Source organism: Protopterus annectens, chromosome 9.part0, assembly GCF_019279795.1.
Source record: "Protopterus annectens isolate FY-2018-M chromosome 9.part0, PAN1.0, whole genome shotgun sequence".
Classification (NCBI taxonomy): Eukaryota; Metazoa; Chordata; order Ceratodontiformes; family Protopteridae; genus Protopterus; species Protopterus annectens.
In genome coordinates, this window is record NC_056743.1 from 983,767,811 (window position 1) to 983,789,461 (window position 21,651).

The following is a 21,651-nucleotide window of genomic DNA, read 5'->3' on the forward strand; positions in this document are numbered from 1 at the left end:
CAGTTGTCTTGTATTTGCTACGATCCTAAGAAAAGACTAAAAAATGGTAATACCTTTTGGCATTGTGTATGTGATAGAAGGGAGCAGAAGAAGGAATTAAAAATGCTGTCACTCTAGTAAGAAAATGGAGCAAAATGACCTGGCTATAGTTGTCTTCACAAATAATGCTGCTAAGCCTCTAGATGTGGACAATCTGTTCAAATTATCAATTTTCTAAAACAAAACCATTCAAAAAAGCCTGGATCCATTTCTCTGCTAACAAACTCATAAGTAACAAAAGACATCTGGAGAAAGAAGGACCAAGCAAGTTATTTTAGACATAGGGGAGTGGTTTAGTTTACAGCCTGGGAAAGTTTAGCGATTTGAGCTCTTAAGAACAAGGTGGCCCTAAGTCCTTTTTTGGGAAGGGTTTGCAGGCTCATCACAATGACTCTCCTTTTTGCACCTAATTGACCTATTTGTTCCTCCTCTGAGATGAGAACCCTCTGGCCATTTCATTCCCCAGTGGAGGTAAGAGTCAGGTATTAGGAAGCAGGCCAGGCTGCACATCCTGAGGATAATCATATCCACCCTTTCTGCAGCTGCTATAGTTGCACTGGGAAGTGTATGAGTACTTCCACCCATGCACGACCTCCTGACCTCAAAGCACACCACTTCTAGTGTGGTCCACACTAAGGTATTCGTGCTGCTACAATTGACAATGTAGCAAGCCAAGCTGTCTCCCTCACCCAAGGATGGATGAGCCAGCACTGACCTCTAAGTCCCATCATCCCCCACTCAATCCGTTCAGCACTCATGCCTTTAAACAAACATGGGGGTCATTTGGGTACAATCATGGCTTTATGCTTCTGTGCCACTGAGCCAGGTTTGGTGGTCCTAAATCCTTTGATCCTTTGCCTCCTTAGCATCTGCTGTTTAATGAGTACCCAGGCTTCTAACTATAGGTTTTTTGGGTACCACTGAATCTTCCTCGTGTGCATCCTGGCAAGGGGAACCATTGAACTTCATATTAGTTTTAGTCCGCATGATTCCCCCCATGTAATCCAGTGCTCTTAGAGCACTTGTGCAGACATGACTGTCTTCTGGCTGAGATTCAAAGAACCAGCTCAGTTGCAGGGCTCTGTTTTGTGGCAAGAACAACTTGTTCTGTTTGATATTTAACAATGCTCTCAAAACAAATGTTGTCCTTCTTACAAGGTTTGCCTTGGATAGATTTGGGGAAAATCTCAGCAGGAGGGACAAATGTTCTAGCACTTAATGACATTCTGCACTTCCCCACTGAATTTACTTGAATAAGGCAATCATCCAGGTAGGGGTAAATACAGACCCCTGTGTTCTAATGTGGGAACACACCAGTACACACTTCATAAATAATCTGAGTGTGGTGGCTACACCAAATGCCTGGAAGGTGAACTGGGAAAGAATTTTAACTGGGTCCAACTTTGTAATAACATTTTTTTGGTTACCATTGATGTTTGTAATTTATTTTCGGTCATACCACATGAGACTGGCCTGAGTTGGCTTGAGATTCAGTTACTAAAAACAGGTATATATGATCAGGACACTATCAATATCCTGTTGGTTTTAATGGAGCTTGTCCTAAAAAACAACTATATTTATTTTGAGGGTCAGTATTTCAAGCAGGCCACTGGTGTAGCTATGGGGACAGCATGTGCCCCCATATTTGCAAATTATGTCACGTCTCATTGGGAACAAGAATATGTCTTTAACAGTGAGTTTTATGGGTATATTTCTTGGTAGACTCAATTTTTGGATGACATATTTCTTGTATGGGATGGCAGTGAAAAGTTATTAAAAATCTTTTTTTATTACATCAATGGTACAGTACAATTTTTAAAGTTTACCTTTGATTATAGTATGGAACACATTACTTATTTGGATGCGTGTCTGAAGATAGATAAAGGAAAAGGTAGATCAGTTTCAGAAATTCATCGTAAACCAACCTTTTCACATTCATACCTGCATTTTGATAGTTGTCATCCCTATTCACAAAAAAAGTCCATTGTTAAGGGGCAGTTCGTGAGGGCTGGCAGAATGGTGAGTGAGGATGACACCTTCAAGGCAGAGGTGGATTTTACTTCCCAAATGTTTATAAAGAGGGGCTACCCTAGTAGAATGGTGAGCAAGGTGGCTAAGGAAGTAGTAAAAAAGCAGGCATATGGCATTTACAAGCCTATTTTGTGCAGGTCAGATGGAGACAATTTGAGATTGGTGGTTTTGCAGAAAGCTAAAATAGATCAGCCCAATAGGAAGCTTAGTTTCATTACAACTTTCAATTTGGATGCTGAGGCAGTTGCTGGAATCCTTAGGTGTAACTGGGAAATTCTATTATATGATCATCACATTGCACAAAGAGTGGGGTCTGCCCCTGTGATTGTTTACAGAAAGGATAGATCTTTTAAAAATCTGCTTGAGTCCAAGGGACATGAGAATTCAACTGTTTCTTCTAGGAGATGGGGGAATTTTAGAAGCGGTATGGGGAATTGCTGTAGGAATATAGCAGAGACCCCAGAATATTTTAAGTTAAATGGTGTGAACATTCACATAACGGCATTTTAACTGTTGCAGCAAAAATGTGGTATACCTGGCTAAGTGCCAGTCATGTCCCACCTTTTATGTGTGCAAAAACCTGTAGATGGTTTGAGGAGAGGTTTCATGAACATCTTTTGGACATAAGAAACTGTAAAATGACCAATGCTTTGAGTAGGCACGTATTTGAAAATAAGGACCACATTTTTAGATTTTCAGTTTTGCAGCAGTTGGTTAAGGATGCTCAGGGGAGGGTGCTTGATGTGCATCTAGACATCTGTGAGTTAAGGTGGCAACTTAGGTTAAATGCCACCCAACCACCTGGTATTAATGAAAATGTAAATATTGCTTGTATATTGAAATTAAATCATAGTTTAGGGTAATGGCATAAGCTGTGGTTAATGCCATTATATGTATTTTAATGCATAACAAGAAAGTAGTTTTTATGTCATGTTTTGATGTGAATGTAATATGTATTTTAGGCATTTTTATGTACATTTCTTATCTGCTTTTGGGTTGATTGGTCATTATTCAATTAGTCAATTGGGTGTGGTTTTGTATAAAAGTACTGGGTTATGGAAATGGCATTGTTTTAAAGAAGTCCCTTCAGTAGGGAAGAAAGTGCTAAAGCAGTGTGTGTTTATGTGAATAAAGCTGCTATTGGTTCCGACCTTCTTTTGTATTTAGAAAATAGTAATTTTATCAAATCATCTATACCCCTAAGCCCATGTGAAATGAATCAGGCAATAACAAATAATAGGTAAAATGTATAAAACACTGCATGACAGCTACAGAAATCAAGCAGAAGTCATCAAGAAGGAATGGGAAAAGAGAACCAGTAGACAGATACCAAAAGAACAGTAGCAGTATGTATGTGGACCACTTAAATATGCAGCAAAATTCAGGAGATTCAGAATATTTCACTGGAAGTGTCTCCATTCAGTGAAGAATTTGTCTTAACTAGTGAAATGTTGCACTTCAGCTGGGAAACTGACTCAGAAGAAGCCAAACATAGGGAGACATCACTGAGCATATTATTATTGGCAGCTACAAAAGCTACCACTAGAAAATGGAAATCAAAAGGCAAACCAATGGTTGGTGAGGTACTGAACATCATGAAAGAACTGAGAGAAGGGAAGTTATCCTCTTGAGCCAGAAGATGGGGAAACATGGTCTCAGTAAATGGATAATGGCAAACTGGTATAGTCAGGACATTCCACTAAACAGTCAAGAAGATCATTAAAAGAGATAAAGTTCCTGGATGACAGATGAGATGAGATGTTATCAATCAATTAGGAATCAAATGCAATGTTACACTCACTTTCAGATATCAAGGAAGATTAGAAAGAAAAAAGGGCATCATCAGAGGCCTGAAGTAAGAGTTCAGAAAGAGATATATGATAGGAAGTTAAAAAAGACATGAGATAAACATAATTAGATAAACAGTATTACAATGAGTCACATGAGTTTACAGCTGCGTTAATGACAAGTAAAATTATAGCTGGATCTCTGTTCAAAAGTACTTACTGCTTCTTAAAAAATCTACAGAGATTAAGGGAATTAAACAGAAGTTAAATTAACTACTTGGCAGTGTACAGTGGGAATGACATTTTGTATTAAAAATATGAAAGTAATGTGATTATAAATACTCTTGCAATGTAAAACAGAAAAAGAAACATTACTGGTTGGATATATGGACACTTCTTTTTTATTCTTAAAACTATATATCACACACATAAATTTTAGTGATTGTGGCTGTTGCCACTTTTCCAACCTTTTCTGAGGTGTACTGAAATATGATCTCCTTACCTAACTCTCTTTTGTAAAAGAAAAGTTCATTAACATGCATTCATTAAACCTGTAAAACAGTATCATTCTATGTAGTTTCTGTAGGCTTCTTCTGACAAGGCAGTAGTTACACAGACGGCATGGGTTTTAAATGTACGATAACCAATGATACTGCCACAAACTTACCACAGTGTGACTCCTTGGGAGAGGTCAATGATAGACAGATCAACCTGAACCTGGAATAAAAAAAATAGATTGTTGAGGAGCTGTTTTATAAGTAGATCAGGACAAAACTAGATGTCTACTGATACAAAGAAAGTGGAACTGCCTACCAAAAATGGAAAATTAGAGCAGTCACATGATCAATACTGTATCTGTGTTATTTTAATGCAGGGAAAAGCAGAGCAGGTACAACATCTTAAGCAGCACAAACACATATGGGAAAGAGCAGACCATACAAGACAACTTTCAACTTCAAGTTTATGCACTACAGAAAAGTACAGTAAGAAATAGATACTTACCACAAAAGGTTCATAGGTAGGTACTAGGCTGTCTGCCCAAAGGCATTTATAAGCCTAGGCAGAATGTGTTGGCTTTCGCCGCCCCCTTAGATTAGTTCCCTGTGCCACTGTCCAGCAGAGTCCCTGAAGTGATCCCCAGGGTAAACTTTGTTTCCCATCCACTCGCTAAGGTTTCTTTTGGAGTGTTAGCGAGGAGCTCTGCCTAATGTAGATTGGAATCTTGTTCCAAAGCATGGGAAGTCTCTGGGACATGAATCTATCCCTCCAGCACGTCCTACTTATTGTTGTGGTGAGGTTTAGATCCCTAGAGTGTGTGGCTCGAGGGGATAAGGTTTTCTTTAGGTGGAGCATGTCCATCAATTCTGGGTTGGACATGGCCTTGTATGTCAGGCAGAGATCATCTCTGAGTAGGCGGAATGCAACAGAGTACAGATGGAGTTTCTTAAGGCGAGCTGCATAGGGCATCTGTTTGAGGCCAGTGATCCTGTTGGTGAGATACTTCTGTGGTCCTTCCAGCTGTTGCAGGTGTCTTGTAAGGTACATCCCAGATGGGGCGCTGTACTCTATGATGGGTCTGATGAGTGATGAGTAGAGGGGCACAATGACCTCTTTTGATCTGGATGTGAACCCTTTTGTGATTAGGTGGGCCACGTAAAAGAATTTTCTAACCACTTCGGCAATTTGATTATCAAAGGTGAGATTACTATCTTCTTGGGTCCCCAGATCCCTTATTACGTCTTCCGTATTTAGGGGACTACCACCTATGTGGTAGTTTGTGGGTACTTTGTTTTTTACAAAGGGGATGACTATGCACTTTTTGGCATTTAGCTTGAGGCCATGATTTTGACACCAGGTATCCGTCTCAGTGAGGCCCTTTTGGAGGATGTCTGTGTCAGCCGGAGAGTCAATTATAGCCCCTAGTTTGCAGTCATCTGTGAACTTGGTCAGCCATAGTCCTCCTGTGCTTGCCTGTACCTCTGAGAAGTATATGTCAAACAGGAGGGGTCCTAGGACTGAGCCCTGGGGAAAGCCACTTGTAACCGGTTTAGAGTCGGACCTAGCTCCTGCAACTCTCACCATGTGGGTTCGGTCCGTGAGCCAGTTGGCAACCTATCTTGTGACATAGGGTTTTATGTTCAGGCTGGTAAGCTTATTTATAATACCAGAATGGGGAATGGTGTTGAAGGCCTTAGTGAGGTCTAGGTAGACTATGTGTACCACCTTTCCCTCATCTATAGCCTTGGTAACTGTCTCAAAGAAGTCCACCAGGTTTAGGAGGCATGCCCTTAAAGCCGAACTGGGTAGGGTCCAGTGTTTGGAGGTTCCCAATGTCTCTGTTAATGAGTTCAATGATGATGTGCTCCATAGCCTTGCAGACCAAGCTAGTAAGGCTTATAGGGCGATAGTTCCTGGGGTCTGTTGTGGCTCCACCTTTGTGGAGCAGAATAACCATAGCTGTGCATCACTCTATGGGTACGTAACCTGTGGAGAGGCTGAGTTTGAACAGTGTGTTTAGGTGAGGGGTTAGTTCGTCTTTGAGCTTGTGTAGGATGCAGCCTGGGACACCGTCTGGTCCCATTGATGCTGTGTTTTTGGCTTTGGAGAGGGCTGTTTTAACCTGTCTGTGACTTCAGGGACTCTACATTCTTCTGGTATGGTTATGGGCCCTTTTGGGGGTGTGAGGGGGGTGAAGTTTGTGCTGAACCTGTCTGCCAAGATGTTGGCGATATCAGTTGGTTCAGTGTATTTTGTGCCATTCTGCACTAACCCCGAGCAGATCTGAGCATTGCCACTTAGATTCTTGACATAGCTAAATAATGTCTTGTGGTTATCTTTGGAGTCCTTGGGTAGATTTCTGAAATTAGATGCTGCAGGTAAGACATAATACACAGAACTTGAGCCAATATGTGCCTAGATTGGACTCCTCAATCTGTTTTTAAAAGTCTAAGTACAGCCTGAAACACTTAACATTCATAAACTGTATCTCAGTAAAAGAGAGAACCCTTCCATTTTAACACCATTTCAGTTCAGCCAAGCACAGATGAGGCAAAGTAAGGCTCAAGTTATGCTCTAGAGAATCCAGCAGTGTTCAATACATTTTACTGAGAAGTCAAAAAAGTATTTGACATGACTCCATAGTTAAAGTGAATACAAAAGACAGAACTAGAGAGCAGGAAATGTATACCTGCAGAAACAGCACATCTTATGGAGAATAAGTTATTCCACAGTCACCTCCTGTAACTCCATATCTTCAAGATCAACTGTGTCAGGAGGTCCTCACCTCTTTTAACATCCTGACATTATGTAGCACTTTTCAGGTGACCATTCACACACATTTCCTATAAACCTGGTCCTCCCTTCAGGTTTTCTAATGTTGCTAATATGGGATGATCACAACAGAAAGACAGATAAATCTACCCCCTTTTACCAACAGGTAATGGCAAGAACACTGATGAAATAATAAAAAGTACTAAATTATACTCCCCCCCCCCCCATTCTCACTCATTGGCTATTCCACTGCCTGGGCCACTAGCTAACCCTGGGTTATCTGTGTTGCAGTCAAGACTTTGTCCCTCTGCATCAAAGAGCTGACATAGACTGCAGATAAAAGGGTTTGCATGCACTATGTCACCAAACTACAAATACCTGTACTGAAACCATCTTAGAAAATGTTGTAAAAGTAGACAAGCCTCTTCATGCAGTAAGGGTTAAAGAGCTCAGAAATGGACTTTTCCGATTTCATATAACAAAATGTTGTGCAATCAATTATGCAGTTAAAGACTAATGACTTGTTTGGTAATCACCTTAGCTATGGTACCTTGAGCATTTGGCATGGGTTGCATGGTGCCAAACTCGCTACATTATTGCTTATGAGTTCAACTCACGTTAAAAGTATGCAGAAGACCATCCTCTTTGTTGTGTTTACCTAGAAAATAGTTAAATTCTTGAATGATAATGAGTTACTTTAGGCAAAAAATAATACATGTTAAGTATTCACCATATGAATCAATCTTCAACAAGACCCTTTCTGGTGGGGGTGACACTTGGGTCCATCTTTCTAGGTCACTCACATGACTTGTCTGAAATCTTAGGTACCCCTGTTCAGGGCACTGCACCCATTTAGGTCACAGTATAGCATCCCTCCTCTGGGGCTAAGGAGTGTACATGCCTCATCATGCCTTACTTTTTACCCTGCTTAAACAGAAGGATGAACTGTAAGAACTCAAGCAAACTAACAACATTATAAAATTATAAATGTGAAATTTACTTGTAATAGCTAGGACATGAAGGGTGGGGAAAAGACCAAACTACTGACGGCCTTCTCACAGAAACTGCACTTATATTCTATCTGTATCAGGTGAACTATTAGACAACCCTCCTTGAAGGGTCATTTGTTTATTAATCTCCACCTAATTCTATTCTGTAAAATACAGGTGGGACACCTCAGGGCTCACCGCTTGGATCTCTGCTTTTTGGCATACACTTCAATGACCTCCAAAAAACATAATTCCATACCTATGACAGACTAAATTTGCAGGCAACTGTAAGCTGGGTGGTACTGTCAAACAACCCTCTGATATAAATTCATCACAACAAGAACTGACCCATACTAATCATTGGGTACAGAAAATGGTCTGAAACTCATTGCAAAAGAAGTACAGTATTGTCACATATGGAAAATAAAATCCTCCCTCATTGTACATAAAAGTTAATACCTCACTCCAAGTACAAACCTAAGAAACTACGAAACTCCAAGGAAAATCTTAATCCCATCTTGGAAGAGACCTTGGTTGGGTAGGCATATTTATTTACTAACTTAGCATTTGTTAACTGGGTAAGCACATAGTCCAAGGACCCATGTCAGGCACAACACAGGCATTGTGAGAAAGATTATACAGAATTAAACAAACATTTGCAAGAGAATAAAATGAAAAGAATACATATAAAATCACTGACAGATACATTTAGTTGAAGATACATAAATATTAATCGCCATAAGCACACAGTAAAACCTATAAAACAAATATGGTAGTAGTTCTAATGCCTATCTGAAGTACAAATACCTGTACTGAAACCATCTTAGACAATGTAAAAGTAGACACGCCTCTTTGTGCAGTAACGTACAGCTGTATATGTAAACATACCATAACACTAGATGTTTGCATGATCACTGCTGTGGTAGCCTAAGCTATACCGGTTATATCCTGCCATGCTAAATATTAGTAGCAAGCCTTATATACCATTGTTAATAATCATATATTTATAACAAATCAGTCTATAGCTGTGCTATTAGGTACACATGCTCCAGAGACCTCAACCTCATTGCCACAATCAACAGAACATGCTGGAGGGACAGGTTCATAACCCAGAGACTGCCCTTGCTATGGACTAGGCTTCCAGTACATGTCAAACAGAGCACCTCACTTGCCCTCTTCAAGAGAAACCTTGATGAGTGGATGGGAAATAGAAAACTCATCCCGGGATCACTCCAGTGGCTCTATTCGACAGAGTCACTGGGAACTAAGGTCAGGTGGCACAATGCCAAGGTAATCCTTTGGACTAGACTTGTAAAGGCTCCAGGGCCATTAGCCTAGTACACACCTATGAACCTATAAACAGTTTAAACCACATACACATCTGCATACATTCATATCTATTACACAAAGATTATATACAGAACAATGACTAATATATAGGAATGCACAACAGATTCAGTTTAGTTTGTATAGTTTCTAGTCATTTGGATAACTGCATCTGCTTCTACTGGATGTTCTTTCATTTGTTTACTAATATTTTTAAGATTGGTAGTGTCCTTTTTTTCTATAAGATTGTTCCAGGCTGCAGGGGCAATTTTTGAAAATGCTCTTTCAGTCTCTGACTTAGTAAAAGAAAATCTATGTAATGTAAGGTGCCTCCAGAATTTCTATGTGAATACCATCTACTTCTTATCTGTATTGTGTTCATTAGTGGCAGAGGGCTGTAACTTTAACACATTAGTTTGTATGTGAGGGACTTATAGAAGGAAGGTTGCTCTGGCTGTTGTAGGTAACCAGTTAGTTTTACTTAAGTTTGGGCAGTGATGTGCTGTTTTCTGATTTTTTATAGCATATTCACATTTTGATTAGAATATAAGGTTGTAATAGGTAGGGGAGATTTTAACTTTGATATTTTACTGACAACCTCAGATGTTCCAAGACAATCTGTGGCAATTTTCAGGCTGTCTAATATGTTTTGCTCTGCTTGTGCATGCCTGCAGGAGGCAGTCATACAAGTACTGTTAAATGTGGACCTCTTTTATCTTTAAAAAGGCTACTAAGGGGGCCACATGCATTGTAAATAACTTGGCTAGAGTGGAGAGTCCAAAAGGCAAGGAAGTAAACTGGTGATACTGAACTCTGAATCTAAACCCCTGCAACTTTCTGTGATCTTTGTGGACAGGGACATGCAAGTATGCATTCTTCAAATTCAGCGTCATCAAAAAGACCCTTTGACACATTTAAGAAGACTAAATTCAGCCTTCAGGGACTTTTTAGGGGAGCCAGAAACATGTGGTAGTAGAAATTTAACCCTTCTTCCCACTTTGACAACTTTGTTTTGCCCCAAATCAAGTAACTGTTGCACCAAGGGCAAGACAAGAGGTAGCTGCTCCATTAGTACTGAAGACACTCTCATAAAGGGAAGGACAGTCTCAAATTCTGTCCTGTAGTTTTCCTCAATGGCGCTAAAAACCTAGCTGCTCAGGGTTATCCTCATCCAGTCCACCCAGATATGGCTAAACATGCCTAGTGTACAAGATGTTTGTTGGGGATGGGGAGTAGCAGTGGGGGAGGAGTGGAGGTTCGTATAGTAGCTGTTCGGAGTGAGGAGTGGACCATCTTCCTGCCTGCCTTTGTTTTATGCTGCTTTATTCCCATATCCTGACTGCTTCTCTTTCATATTTCTTAACTCTCCCGTGTTACATGGATAGCTTCTGCTGTATTTAGGAATTGAGGGAGCGATATTTCATGTCTGAATGACCTTATCTTTTCCTCCATTTTTTAAAGATATTTCGAAAAACAGTACCAAACCGATAATCTCTGTCTAAAGGGGCACCTAACAGCTCTTCGTTGATGTTGTCAGACACACCTGTACCCCAAGCTAAGCATAGCATCTGATAACCAAGCCTATGGCAGCCACCCTAGAGACAAAATTCACTATACTGTAAATGCTTTTAATCATATGCTTACTGATGCTTAAAAACAGCTGAACCATCTTCTGGACCTGGAACTTTAGGAAGTCACCCTGAATTTCTATGCATAGGTCTTCAATTGTTGTCAGGTTACCCAGCTGATGTCTGATAATACGTTGTGGGTTTTTGTTCCTCCACACTTGAAAGGTCAGAATTTCTCTTTTTACTGTCTGATGCCTCTTTCATCTCCCACATGAAATGTTTCCTCACTCTAGTAAGGGCAATGCTAAAGGAAACCTCATTTTTTTGGGATCCTGATGAAATGAAGTCACCCTCATTTGAAACACATGGCGGGGGGCAATGACATTTGGGTACTGCAGGTCAATATCTTCTCCTTGTCCTCCTTAGAGGATATGCTGGTGTCTGCAATGTGAAGGATATCCCTCTTCTGCTTGACCTGCTCAGTGGGAGTTAGAGACAGAGACTTGCCCCCAATTGCTTGACACTGCAAGAAGGGTTCCTGAATTAACAATTAATGGGAACTCATTTCCTGGAAAGTGAGTGTCATCCTGGACTCAGTGCACTACAGAAAGGGTGCTGTCCAAACTGATAAAGAGACACCTCTTAAACTCTTAGCATTACAGGTTGATGGGTGAATACTAAGCTAACAGCCCTGAAGGGCCGTTTTAAACCTAGCCAATAACCTGTGGTCAGAATCAAACCCTGTACTTTGTGTCTATGAAGTAGATACCTTAACCTTTATGCCAAACTTCCCTTTGTTCCTCCTGCCTATCACCCCTGCATTCTAAAGGGGTTAAAGTTGGACTGCAGGGAGATTTCCCTTGAGAAACCACTATACCCTGAAGTTAGAGAGCTGCTATTTTAAGAAAAGCCAAATGCAGTATAATTTCTATCAGGACTTTGGCTCCGTAGGAAGTTCGGGTGACTACCTACATGTCCACCTCTGAAGGGGTTGGACAGGAAAACTGACATGCTGGTTATGGTACCCTCAACCCTACGTGACAGAGTTAGAATGACTTTTTCTCTGTCTGTCTCTCTCTATTGTCTGTCTTGAGGCACCTCTCCTCAACCATGTTGTTGATGCTCTTTCTTATGTGACTTTGAAGGACAGGACCTTCTTCCAAAAAGTTAGACTGCTCAAACACCTGCAACATGATGTTTAATTTCTTCTGCATCAATCTGTTTTTTTTTTTTTCTAGCTAATTCACAATAAATCTGGGAATCAAGCGATAGGTAAAACTCTTAAGCACAAAAAAAGACACTAGAATGAACAGTCTTTACATTCAAAGAATTTTCATACATGCCCAAGGCATACCCCAAAAACCACTATTAATGCACTTGGACAGAAGAAAACTCCTTTGATTTTCATGAAAGTAAAGTTATTACTGTTGTCAAGTCACAGCAATAATACTTATGTTGTTAGCTTAGGAAATGGGCAACCAGAAGCTGCTCTAGTGGTGTAGAAGGATAAAGCCCTGACTACAGCCTAGCCAACCTGGGTTCAGTTAGTGGCTTGGGCAATTGACCGAGTGGGAGGAAAAGAATGGGACTGCCCATCCAAAGTGGGATGGTGTTCACTGATGCACTCCCAAATGGGAGGTGTGGTCCTAAGAGGGGAGATACCCTCAGATGTAATCAACGAGTGTGGGAGGGAAGTGCAGAAAGGGAGTGGGTGGGTCATACATAAAAACTTCCCCTGGACAGAAGCACAGACGAGCAACGCCCCAAGAACACCCTCAGGATCCACGGCCAGCACCAGCAAAATGGAGTAAGTCTGAGGGGATTGGAGAGCTGTTACACCCAATGTGGACACTGGGTACTGTGGGCTGGGCCGGTACAGATGAGGTCCGAGGGGACCAAAAAAAGATATGGGTTACCAGTAATGTGCTGGTAGATCTGTTAAGAAATCTATTTTTTCTGTGTTTTAAAAACTGATGGAAATATGTTACTATCTGAGTCCTTAGTATCTAAGAGAAGGTTTCTGTAGCAATGCATTATACCTTAACTCGTATATTATCTTCTATGTCATTTGTTTAATTGTATAACATTGTCCGTCCCATAATAGACATGTATTTTATGACACTTATGCAAACTGAACTTTTCTTGTCTTCATGCATCACAAGCTGGGCTGGAAACTGGTAATTTCTGATCAGTCTCTGGTAAGCAAGTATAAATAAATAGCTAAACAGGAAGATAAAAATAAATAAATTCTATCTGGGATTATGCCTAGATGAGTCACTATAGCTCACACTTTTAAAATGGAAACTAGGAAGCAATTATATTGCTGAGAGACTTTACAGTATGTAAACTGAGGAACATACAGTGGGTGTGGGCTATGGTCAGCTGACATGCATTATTACCTGAAAGAAGCGATGCCTTGAAACAACTTTCTTTTAGCTATCACTGGCTACAGCTATAAAACACTCTGTAAACACTGTAGTATGGGACTGCAGAAATTACATTTATTGACAGAATATAAAATGGGTTTTATGTGCCTTTTCAGGGGATGAAGGAATGTTACCTTTATTACTATTACCTTAGTACAGGTTTAATAAGTGAGACATGACCTTTGTCACCACTGCTCTTCTGTCTTGCGCTTAACCCATTAAGCTGTCTACTTAACAGATTAGGCCTTAGTTACAATGTGGCTCCCAGATAACAACAAAATGTAAAGATTTCTCATCTTTTTGTAAACAATTTAAAACTGTATAGTTCATCAGATGAGGAGCTGAAAGAACTGCTCATGGTCAAAACTTTCTCAGGTGATATAAGAATGTCATTTGGTCTTGATAAATGTGCAAAAGCAACTTTTAAAGCAGGAAAGTTGCAGTACCAAGAAAATATCAGTCTGGACAGGAATGTCATATAAAAGAACTTGAGCAGGAGGGCATGTATAAATATCTGGAAATTGATGAATACTAGCAATAAAACATGAGCAAATGTGAACAAAACTCAGTAAGGAATATTTTAGAAGACTAAAATTAATACTGAAAACAGCCCTGACATCTAGGAACAATTTTCAGGCTATAAACCAATTTGCTCTTCCTCTTCTAACTTACAGTTTTGGGGTGACTGACTGACGCCAAAAGGTATTGGATCAGTTGAACAGGAAAACAAGAAAAATGCTTCACTCATATCAAATGAAATAAAAATTAGTGTATATTCCTTGTTTTGAAGGAGGTATGGGCCTCCTTGAAATTGATTACATGTACAGAGCTGCAGTAGTGGGACTGCATACATAACTACTGACCTCGCTAGATCCAAACATAGTGAAAGTTTTGAAACATGAAGAAAACAAATCTAAGATGACTTCCCTGCTTAGTTTAGCAGAAGCATATTGGTGTCAAGCAAGAATGGAAAACAAAACAGAAGTAGACAAAAAAATCAGGCAGCAACTGAATGTGCCAAAAAAAAAAAAAAAAAAAAGAACATAAAGAGAAGGATCAGATGAGAAGACAAGAAATGTGGAAGAGACATAAATACAGTTGCAAAACTCCAGGAACAACCTCATGTCTATCAGGATCTGATGCAGGAATGGTTAAGTAGAGGTGAATTTAAATCAAAGGATGAAAGGTTAATATTAAGGTCCAGGATAGTCTACTATGTTCACATTAGTTTACAAAGTCCGTTGAACATGTGGGAGAAACAGACAAATGCAGGTTCTGTAAAACAGAACCGGAAACAGTTGCACACCTTATTACTGGGTGTGATACATTAATGGCAGAGGTCCTGCACACTGAAAGGCATAATAATTTGGTGAGGCTGTTGCATTGGGATTGTACAAACATTACAATAGTGGAGATGTGAGCCACAAAGCATTACAGAGAATTAAGAAGTTTAATATCAAACAGGATTACCCATTACCAACAGTTCAAAAAATAGATGCAAAAAACAGATATAGTTAGTCCATGAAAAATAGCACTGATGATTGAAATTATTCCTCTTACCTTACTCTGGGTTGCTGTGTGTTCCCAGCCCTGGGGTAAATAGGGTCTTTAGGTAAATTTCATGTAATCATTTTTTTATATCAGGGATGTAACTCTACAGCTACCAAACCTTATTGCTCAGTAATACTTTGAGGAGCTGCCCTGCCTGCTGAATAGCAATATTTTCTGAACAGTACACTGCAGTCTTCCCAAACTAAAAGAACAGAACCCATCCTTCCCTGTGCAACAGTCCCCTCAAGGGAATACATTAAGTGAGAGAAACTACCAAACCTTATTGCTCAGTAATACTTTGAGGATGTGCCCTGCCTGCTGAATAGCAATATTTTCTCAACAGTACACTGCAGTCTTCCCAAACTAAAAGAACAGAACCCATCCTTCCCTGTGCAACATTCCCCTCAAGGGAATACATTAAGTGAGAGAAACTACCAAACCTTATTGCTCAGTAATACTTTGAGGACCTGCCCTGCCTGCTGAATAGCAATATTTTCTCAACAGTACACTGCGGTCTTCCCAAACTAAAAGAACAGAACCCATCCTTCCCTGTGCAACAGTCCCCTCAAGGGAATAAATTAAGCGAAAGAAACTACCAAACCTTATTGCTCACTAATATTTTGTGGACCTGCCCTGCCTGCTGAATAGCAATATTTTCTCAACAGTACACTGCGGTCTTCCCAAACTAAAAGAACAGAACCCATCCTTCCCTGTGCAACAGTCCCCTCAAGGGAATACATTAAGCGAGAGAAAGTATGTACTTTAAAAACTACTGTCTGTAGACATGTAATTTTGTACATTTACTCTCACTAGCCAGGACAACCAGCAACCAAACTCTATCTGTTCCTAGACCTAGTCTCCCTTCCTCTCTCCTTTAACCTTTGTTATAAACTCCTATCCTACCATACTCAAACTCTGACTTCTGCTACCCTCCCTTCTCTCTCCCAACAGATGCTATTACTGCAATCTCACCTCTGTCCACTAGGTGGCAATATTTATCTACACCTTACCTATTGTCCCCAAACTCACTTTATAGGCATCCCGACTCCTTGTTTCAGTGTATAGTCCCTCTCTACCCTCCTACCTTTACCTTCTTCACTGCTTTACCACTTTGTATTGTCCAAATACTATCCAGGCTATCTGTTACCTACCTCTCACCACCTATACTTACCTTAACAATTAGTGCCTCTGATTGTTCTTCTAGGATTCGCTTCTTCTTTTGCTCTTCCCCGCTCCGTTCGCCCTGAGGGCTCACTCTGCTCCCCTACCCTGCCCCCAAATTCCACCCACCCCCACTGGTCCTAACTAAATACCCCACTGGCCACACCCACTACATTATCACCAAACATAAACTCCTCTCCCTTAAAGTACTAGTACTCTACTCCCAGCAATTCTCTTCCTTCTATCTTATCTGCAAATATCCCTGCATTTTACCTCATTCATTTTGTTCCTGCAATGCCTCTACTATTGCACCAAACATGCCACAATCGCTTATTTTTACTACCACTGCTAACTATCCTAACTATTCCCTATCTACTTCCTCACTATGAACACCAGACAAGTCTAGGATTTCACTATCCCATCAAGCAAACCTCTATACCTACATTTAATCTTCCTCACAGTTTCAACAACTCTTTCTTCCCAGCAAAGCATTTGTCAGCCAAGTTTCATAGACTTGCTCACATTTCTTACTATAGCCCTAAAGCTAGAAAATTCCAAAACCTAACTTCTAAACTTTTACAACTCACCCTAAGAGTTCAAATCCACATCCTCATAGATGGTGATAAACATCCAAACCCTGGTCTTACCTCAAGTACTGTTACTAAGCCTGATACAACAACTTCATCTACCACACAACTACTTACCAGGACCCCCAACTCTCTTCTAATAGCTCATCTAAATATTCGAAGCATCAATAATAAACTTTCTCCTTTGCATGCCCTTATAGATGTATATTCATTTGATATCCTCTGCCTTACTGAAACCTGGCTTAACCCATCAATACAAGATACTGTAGTTATTCCCCCCGGCTATAATATCCAGAGACTTGACCGTAATGCTAAGAAGGGTGGAGGCATAGCTATACTTTATAAAAATGGACTACAAGTTACCTCAGTAGACCCCAAACTACCTCTTTCTAGTAATGCAGAGATTCTTATATCAAAGTTTCAGCTCAACAAATGTAAATCCATATATATAATCTGTATTTAACTTCCCCCAGGCAATAACACTAACACACTAGAAGCCATTCTAAACTGGCTATCCACCAACTATCCACAAGAAACCATAATACTTGGCAACTTTAATATCAGCTGGATTTCCTGCACAACTGAGCAGCCTTCTACTCATATTAATCTATATGGCTTTACCCAAACTATAACTTCCGCTACCCGAACCAACAAGCTTAATAACAAAAAAAGCACTCTAGACTGGATTCTCACTAATACTCACCAGCAAACGTAAAAATCAGGCACCCTCCCAGAAGATATAAGTGACCACTCACTTACCTACTTAATCAGATATAAGACTGTATCTCCAAACTTAACCACCTATAGGACTGTAAGGACCAACAAAAACTTTAACCTGGAAAGCTTCCAAACTGAACTTTCAGCCTGTGACAGGACACACCTCAAGCATCTCCTATTAGATGACGCAGTCAAATACTTTAATATAAAATTCTTAACCATTCTAGACTGCCATGCACCTATTTGTAAAATTAGAACTAGAACTAAACCAGCCCCATGGCTCACTAAAAATACCAAACAATAATCCTCCAAAGAAATAAACTATGGGCCAACTGGTGGGCATCAAAAAGCCCTTCAGATCACCTAAAGTTTAGGCAGCTAAGAAATGAAACAAAAAAAGCAATAGTGTCTGATAAAAAGAACTACTACTGCCATCTTCAACAAACCCACCAGAAAAATCCACAAAAATTCTGGCAAGGCATAAATAACCTCCTACATCCAGGACACTCTTGCACTCCCACTCCCTCTGGCTCTAATCATAATAATCCTACCCAAATAGACAACTCATTTATCACTTTCTTTACAGAAACCGTTCAATCCCTGGCCAACCAACTATCTCCTAGCATCACATGCTTTTCCACTGCCATGATCAATAACTCTCTCCTATTTCATTTTCAACCAGTTCCCACATCCCTTGTCTGTAAACTTATCCAGCAGCTTAAACCCACCACACTCTCTGCAGATCAGCTACCTGCAGAATACCTGCAAAAATCAGCTAAAGTAATTGCTTACCCCATATCCATCCTCATTAATAGAACAATTTCTGAAGGATACATCCCATCCATCTGGAAAGTCTCCCACATTATCCCCCTGCATAAAGGTGGTACTTCCAAGGACTTTTCCAACTACAGGCCCATAGCCATATTATCCCCTGTTGCAAAGATAATGGAGAAATGTATTCACAGGCAACTTTTAACCCATCTACTTGGAAAAAAATCTACTAGCCAACTGCCAACATGGTTTTAGACCATTTCATAACACCACCTCTGCTCTTTTATCCTTTTCTGACCATATTAATAGAAATCGTAATAACGACACTATCCTCAGCCCTCTTTATTGATCTGTCAAAAGCCTTCGACATGGTCAACCATCACCTCCTCATAAACACTCTCAGAAACCTGTCATTGGATGATCTTGCTATTCAGTGGTTCCAATCCTACTTAAATAATAGAAAATAGGTTGTACTATGGGCAAATACCTTATCTTCCCACCTTACAGTTACCCTAGGAGTCCCACAAGGATCCATATTGGGACCTTTACTTTTCTCCATCTTTACTAATGACCTCCATTCTGTAATCCCTCAAGCCACCTGCATCCAATACGCAGATGACTCCACGCTTATATGCTCTGCCACTTCCCCATCAGAACTTCAATCCCTAACCCAAAAGACCTTTAATACAGTTGAAAATTGGCTCCTGTATAGATATCGTATCTTAAACCCAAAGAAAACAAAAATGCTACTATTCACACCCAACCGTAGAACCTCCCCACTTAACTTTACCGTAACCTCTAGTAATGGAACTATTATATCTCCTGATACTACCACTAAACTACTCGGGGTTCTAATTGATAATAACCTCTCTTATGAGCCTCACATCAATAACACTATAAAACAGTTAATAAGAAATTAGGTTCCCTCTATAGGATCAAGCCCTTTCTAACTCCATTAGCCAGAATCACCATTGCCCGCACCCACCTTATATCTACTCTGCTTTATGCCTCTCCTATCTATACCAAATTATGTAAAAGTGCTCTGAATAAGCTGTCTACCTCTTACAACAATATTGCCAGATTTGCTGCAGGGTCCTCCTATAGAACCCATCATTGTATCAATTTGAATCAACTAGGCTGGCTTGAATTGCCAAACCTAATATTATTCAATCAAGTAATTGTGTCCCACAAGATCCTGTACCACCCACAAAATACTCCTATACTCACTTCCTTGGTCACCCCCTATAATAATTTCAAAACCCTGCGCTTATCTAACAAACTACTAGTACAAATATCTAAATCTAATAACTCAGCAGGGGACACTCTGTTCTCTAATACAGTGGGTAAAACCTGGAACAGTCTACCCAATCACCTAACTTCACTATCCTCAGCTAACCTATTTAAAAGTAAACTTAAACCCTACCTCATATCACACTGGCTATGCCCCTGTTCTAACCCAGATTAAACAACTAACCCTTCCCATTTTAACATGACTCTCATCACTTATCTTATTTAGGGCATGTACATATGTATATAGTGTCTGTCTTTATCAACTAAACCAGTCTACTTTTTTAGACCTCGTGTGTAATTTTTATAGTATGAGTGTGTTCATGTACTGCTTATAATGTACATTCACTACATTTTTCATTTTTTGACATTTTTTTTTGTGACTTTCTAATTAATAGTTCTAATGTCTTTATAAATATCATAGTCCTTATGTATTTGCTGTTTAACTTGTGCAGCTTTTCTCCCCGTGCCTCCACTGAAAATGGACATATATCCAGCTGGACTAGCCCGGTCAACAAATGTAAAATAAATAAATAAAATAAAAATTGCTACATCCAGTGACTACACTGTCTTACAAAGAGGCACAAAGTCATGAAACACCAGGATTTGCAGGCAGAAATGAGGACAATGTGGAAGATGGATACCCAGACAGTTCCAACTGTAGCAGGAGCAATGGGTCTCAAAAAAAAGAATTTGCAGTTTTATTTAGATATACTACTTTTACATGTAACACCATATGAACTCAAAAGGAGTCAATTCTGGACACATTGCATGTTTTGACATTACAATACCCAAGAGTCCTGCTTAGGTCACATGTGAATGACAGTTTTATAATCTCACACAAACGTTTACCACTATTATGGCAAAGTGCAGGAGACTTTGTTATTTCTGTCTGAATGCATAGCAGCTGAATTTTCACCTGTGAACTAGAAAACCAGGTCTGGAAACAGGCTTGGCCTGTTGATTTGAAACTTTGGCAAAGCAGAGCTGTAACTAGGGCAGGGAGAAGGGGTGGTTGCCCTGGGAACAAGCTGCCAGGGAATGTGATTGGCAGGTGCAGATGGTATGGAAGGATAATAACACACTGAATTATGAAGCTGCAAGGATATTGTGGCTTCATAAATGAATACTTCTACTGCATTTATGGTCACAGCTATAGTGCATAGTGTGTGGTGATGTAGGTGTAAGCAAGCTGGTTTTTACATTTGCAGCAAGCAGTATGCTACACTTTTAGGCAGAAAGACTTTTTTTGGATCTTCAGCTTTGACAAAAACTTTTTTCTTTATCATATATTTTTTTTTTTTTTACTCAACTTCGAGTTGAGTGAGACACCAGTTCAGGGAATTGCACAAGACACAACATGACCTAGCTATGGTTCTGTGGAAAAGAGCGTGAGTGGGGAGTAAAGCATTATGCTGTATACGGACTTATTATGTTGTATACAGACTTTCCCCTGCTAATGGACAGGTCACCTCAGGTCAGTCATGGAGTGATCTCTGGTGAGGAAAGAAAATCCCCTCCTGATGGACAAGTCACCGCAGGTCGGTCATGGAGTGATCTCTGGTGAGGAATGAAAATCAAAATCTACCAGTGTCAGTGCAGCATGTCTTCAGAAAGCAAATGAATGTCAATGTAGGACACTCTAGCATCTCAGCATGATTGACACTCAAGAATATGACAGCCCAGGATGGCAGCTGCTTTGTCAGCATCACTCCAGTTCCAAACCAAGCCACAATGACAAGAAATCCTTGCCCATGCCCCTATCACATCTGTCAGAGAAGGAGCAACTCAGCAAAGTGCAAAACCATAAATGAAAACAGTATGGTGAACAACAGAACAGATTATGAAGGAGATTAGCAGTGATGAGGAGGCACACTAAACTGACCAGCAAGTCAGAGGTCCACAGTCCATGGGATGAACAAGAAATACAATTTTCTAAAAAAACAATGAGAATTACTTTATGGTTAATTTACTTTAAAAGCACAGCTCTGGTTTGCTCTGAGGAAGCATTCCTCTATGGCATCAGTGACCACGGTTTTATTAACAGCCCAACCGCTGCATTACTACTGAGGTAGGGAGAAAATTAGCAGCTTATGGTTTTTGTCACCTTTATCTAGAGGAAAGGTATACAGGGTTCACCC

The 21,651-nt window shown here is 40.1% G+C and overlaps 1 protein-coding gene across 1 annotated transcript in view; it reads right to left on the bottom strand.

Moving 5' to 3' along the window:
* Positions 1-21,651, bottom strand: part of ESYT1 (extended synaptotagmin 1) — an 869,597-nt gene that overhangs the window by 29,457 nt on the left and 818,489 nt on the right. The window contains exon 30 of the mRNA XM_044083745.1: positions 4,525-4,574. Within this exon, the coding sequence (XP_043939680.1) occupies positions 4,525-4,574 (50 nt within the window). The remainder of the gene's footprint in view (positions 1-4,524; positions 4,575-21,651) is intronic.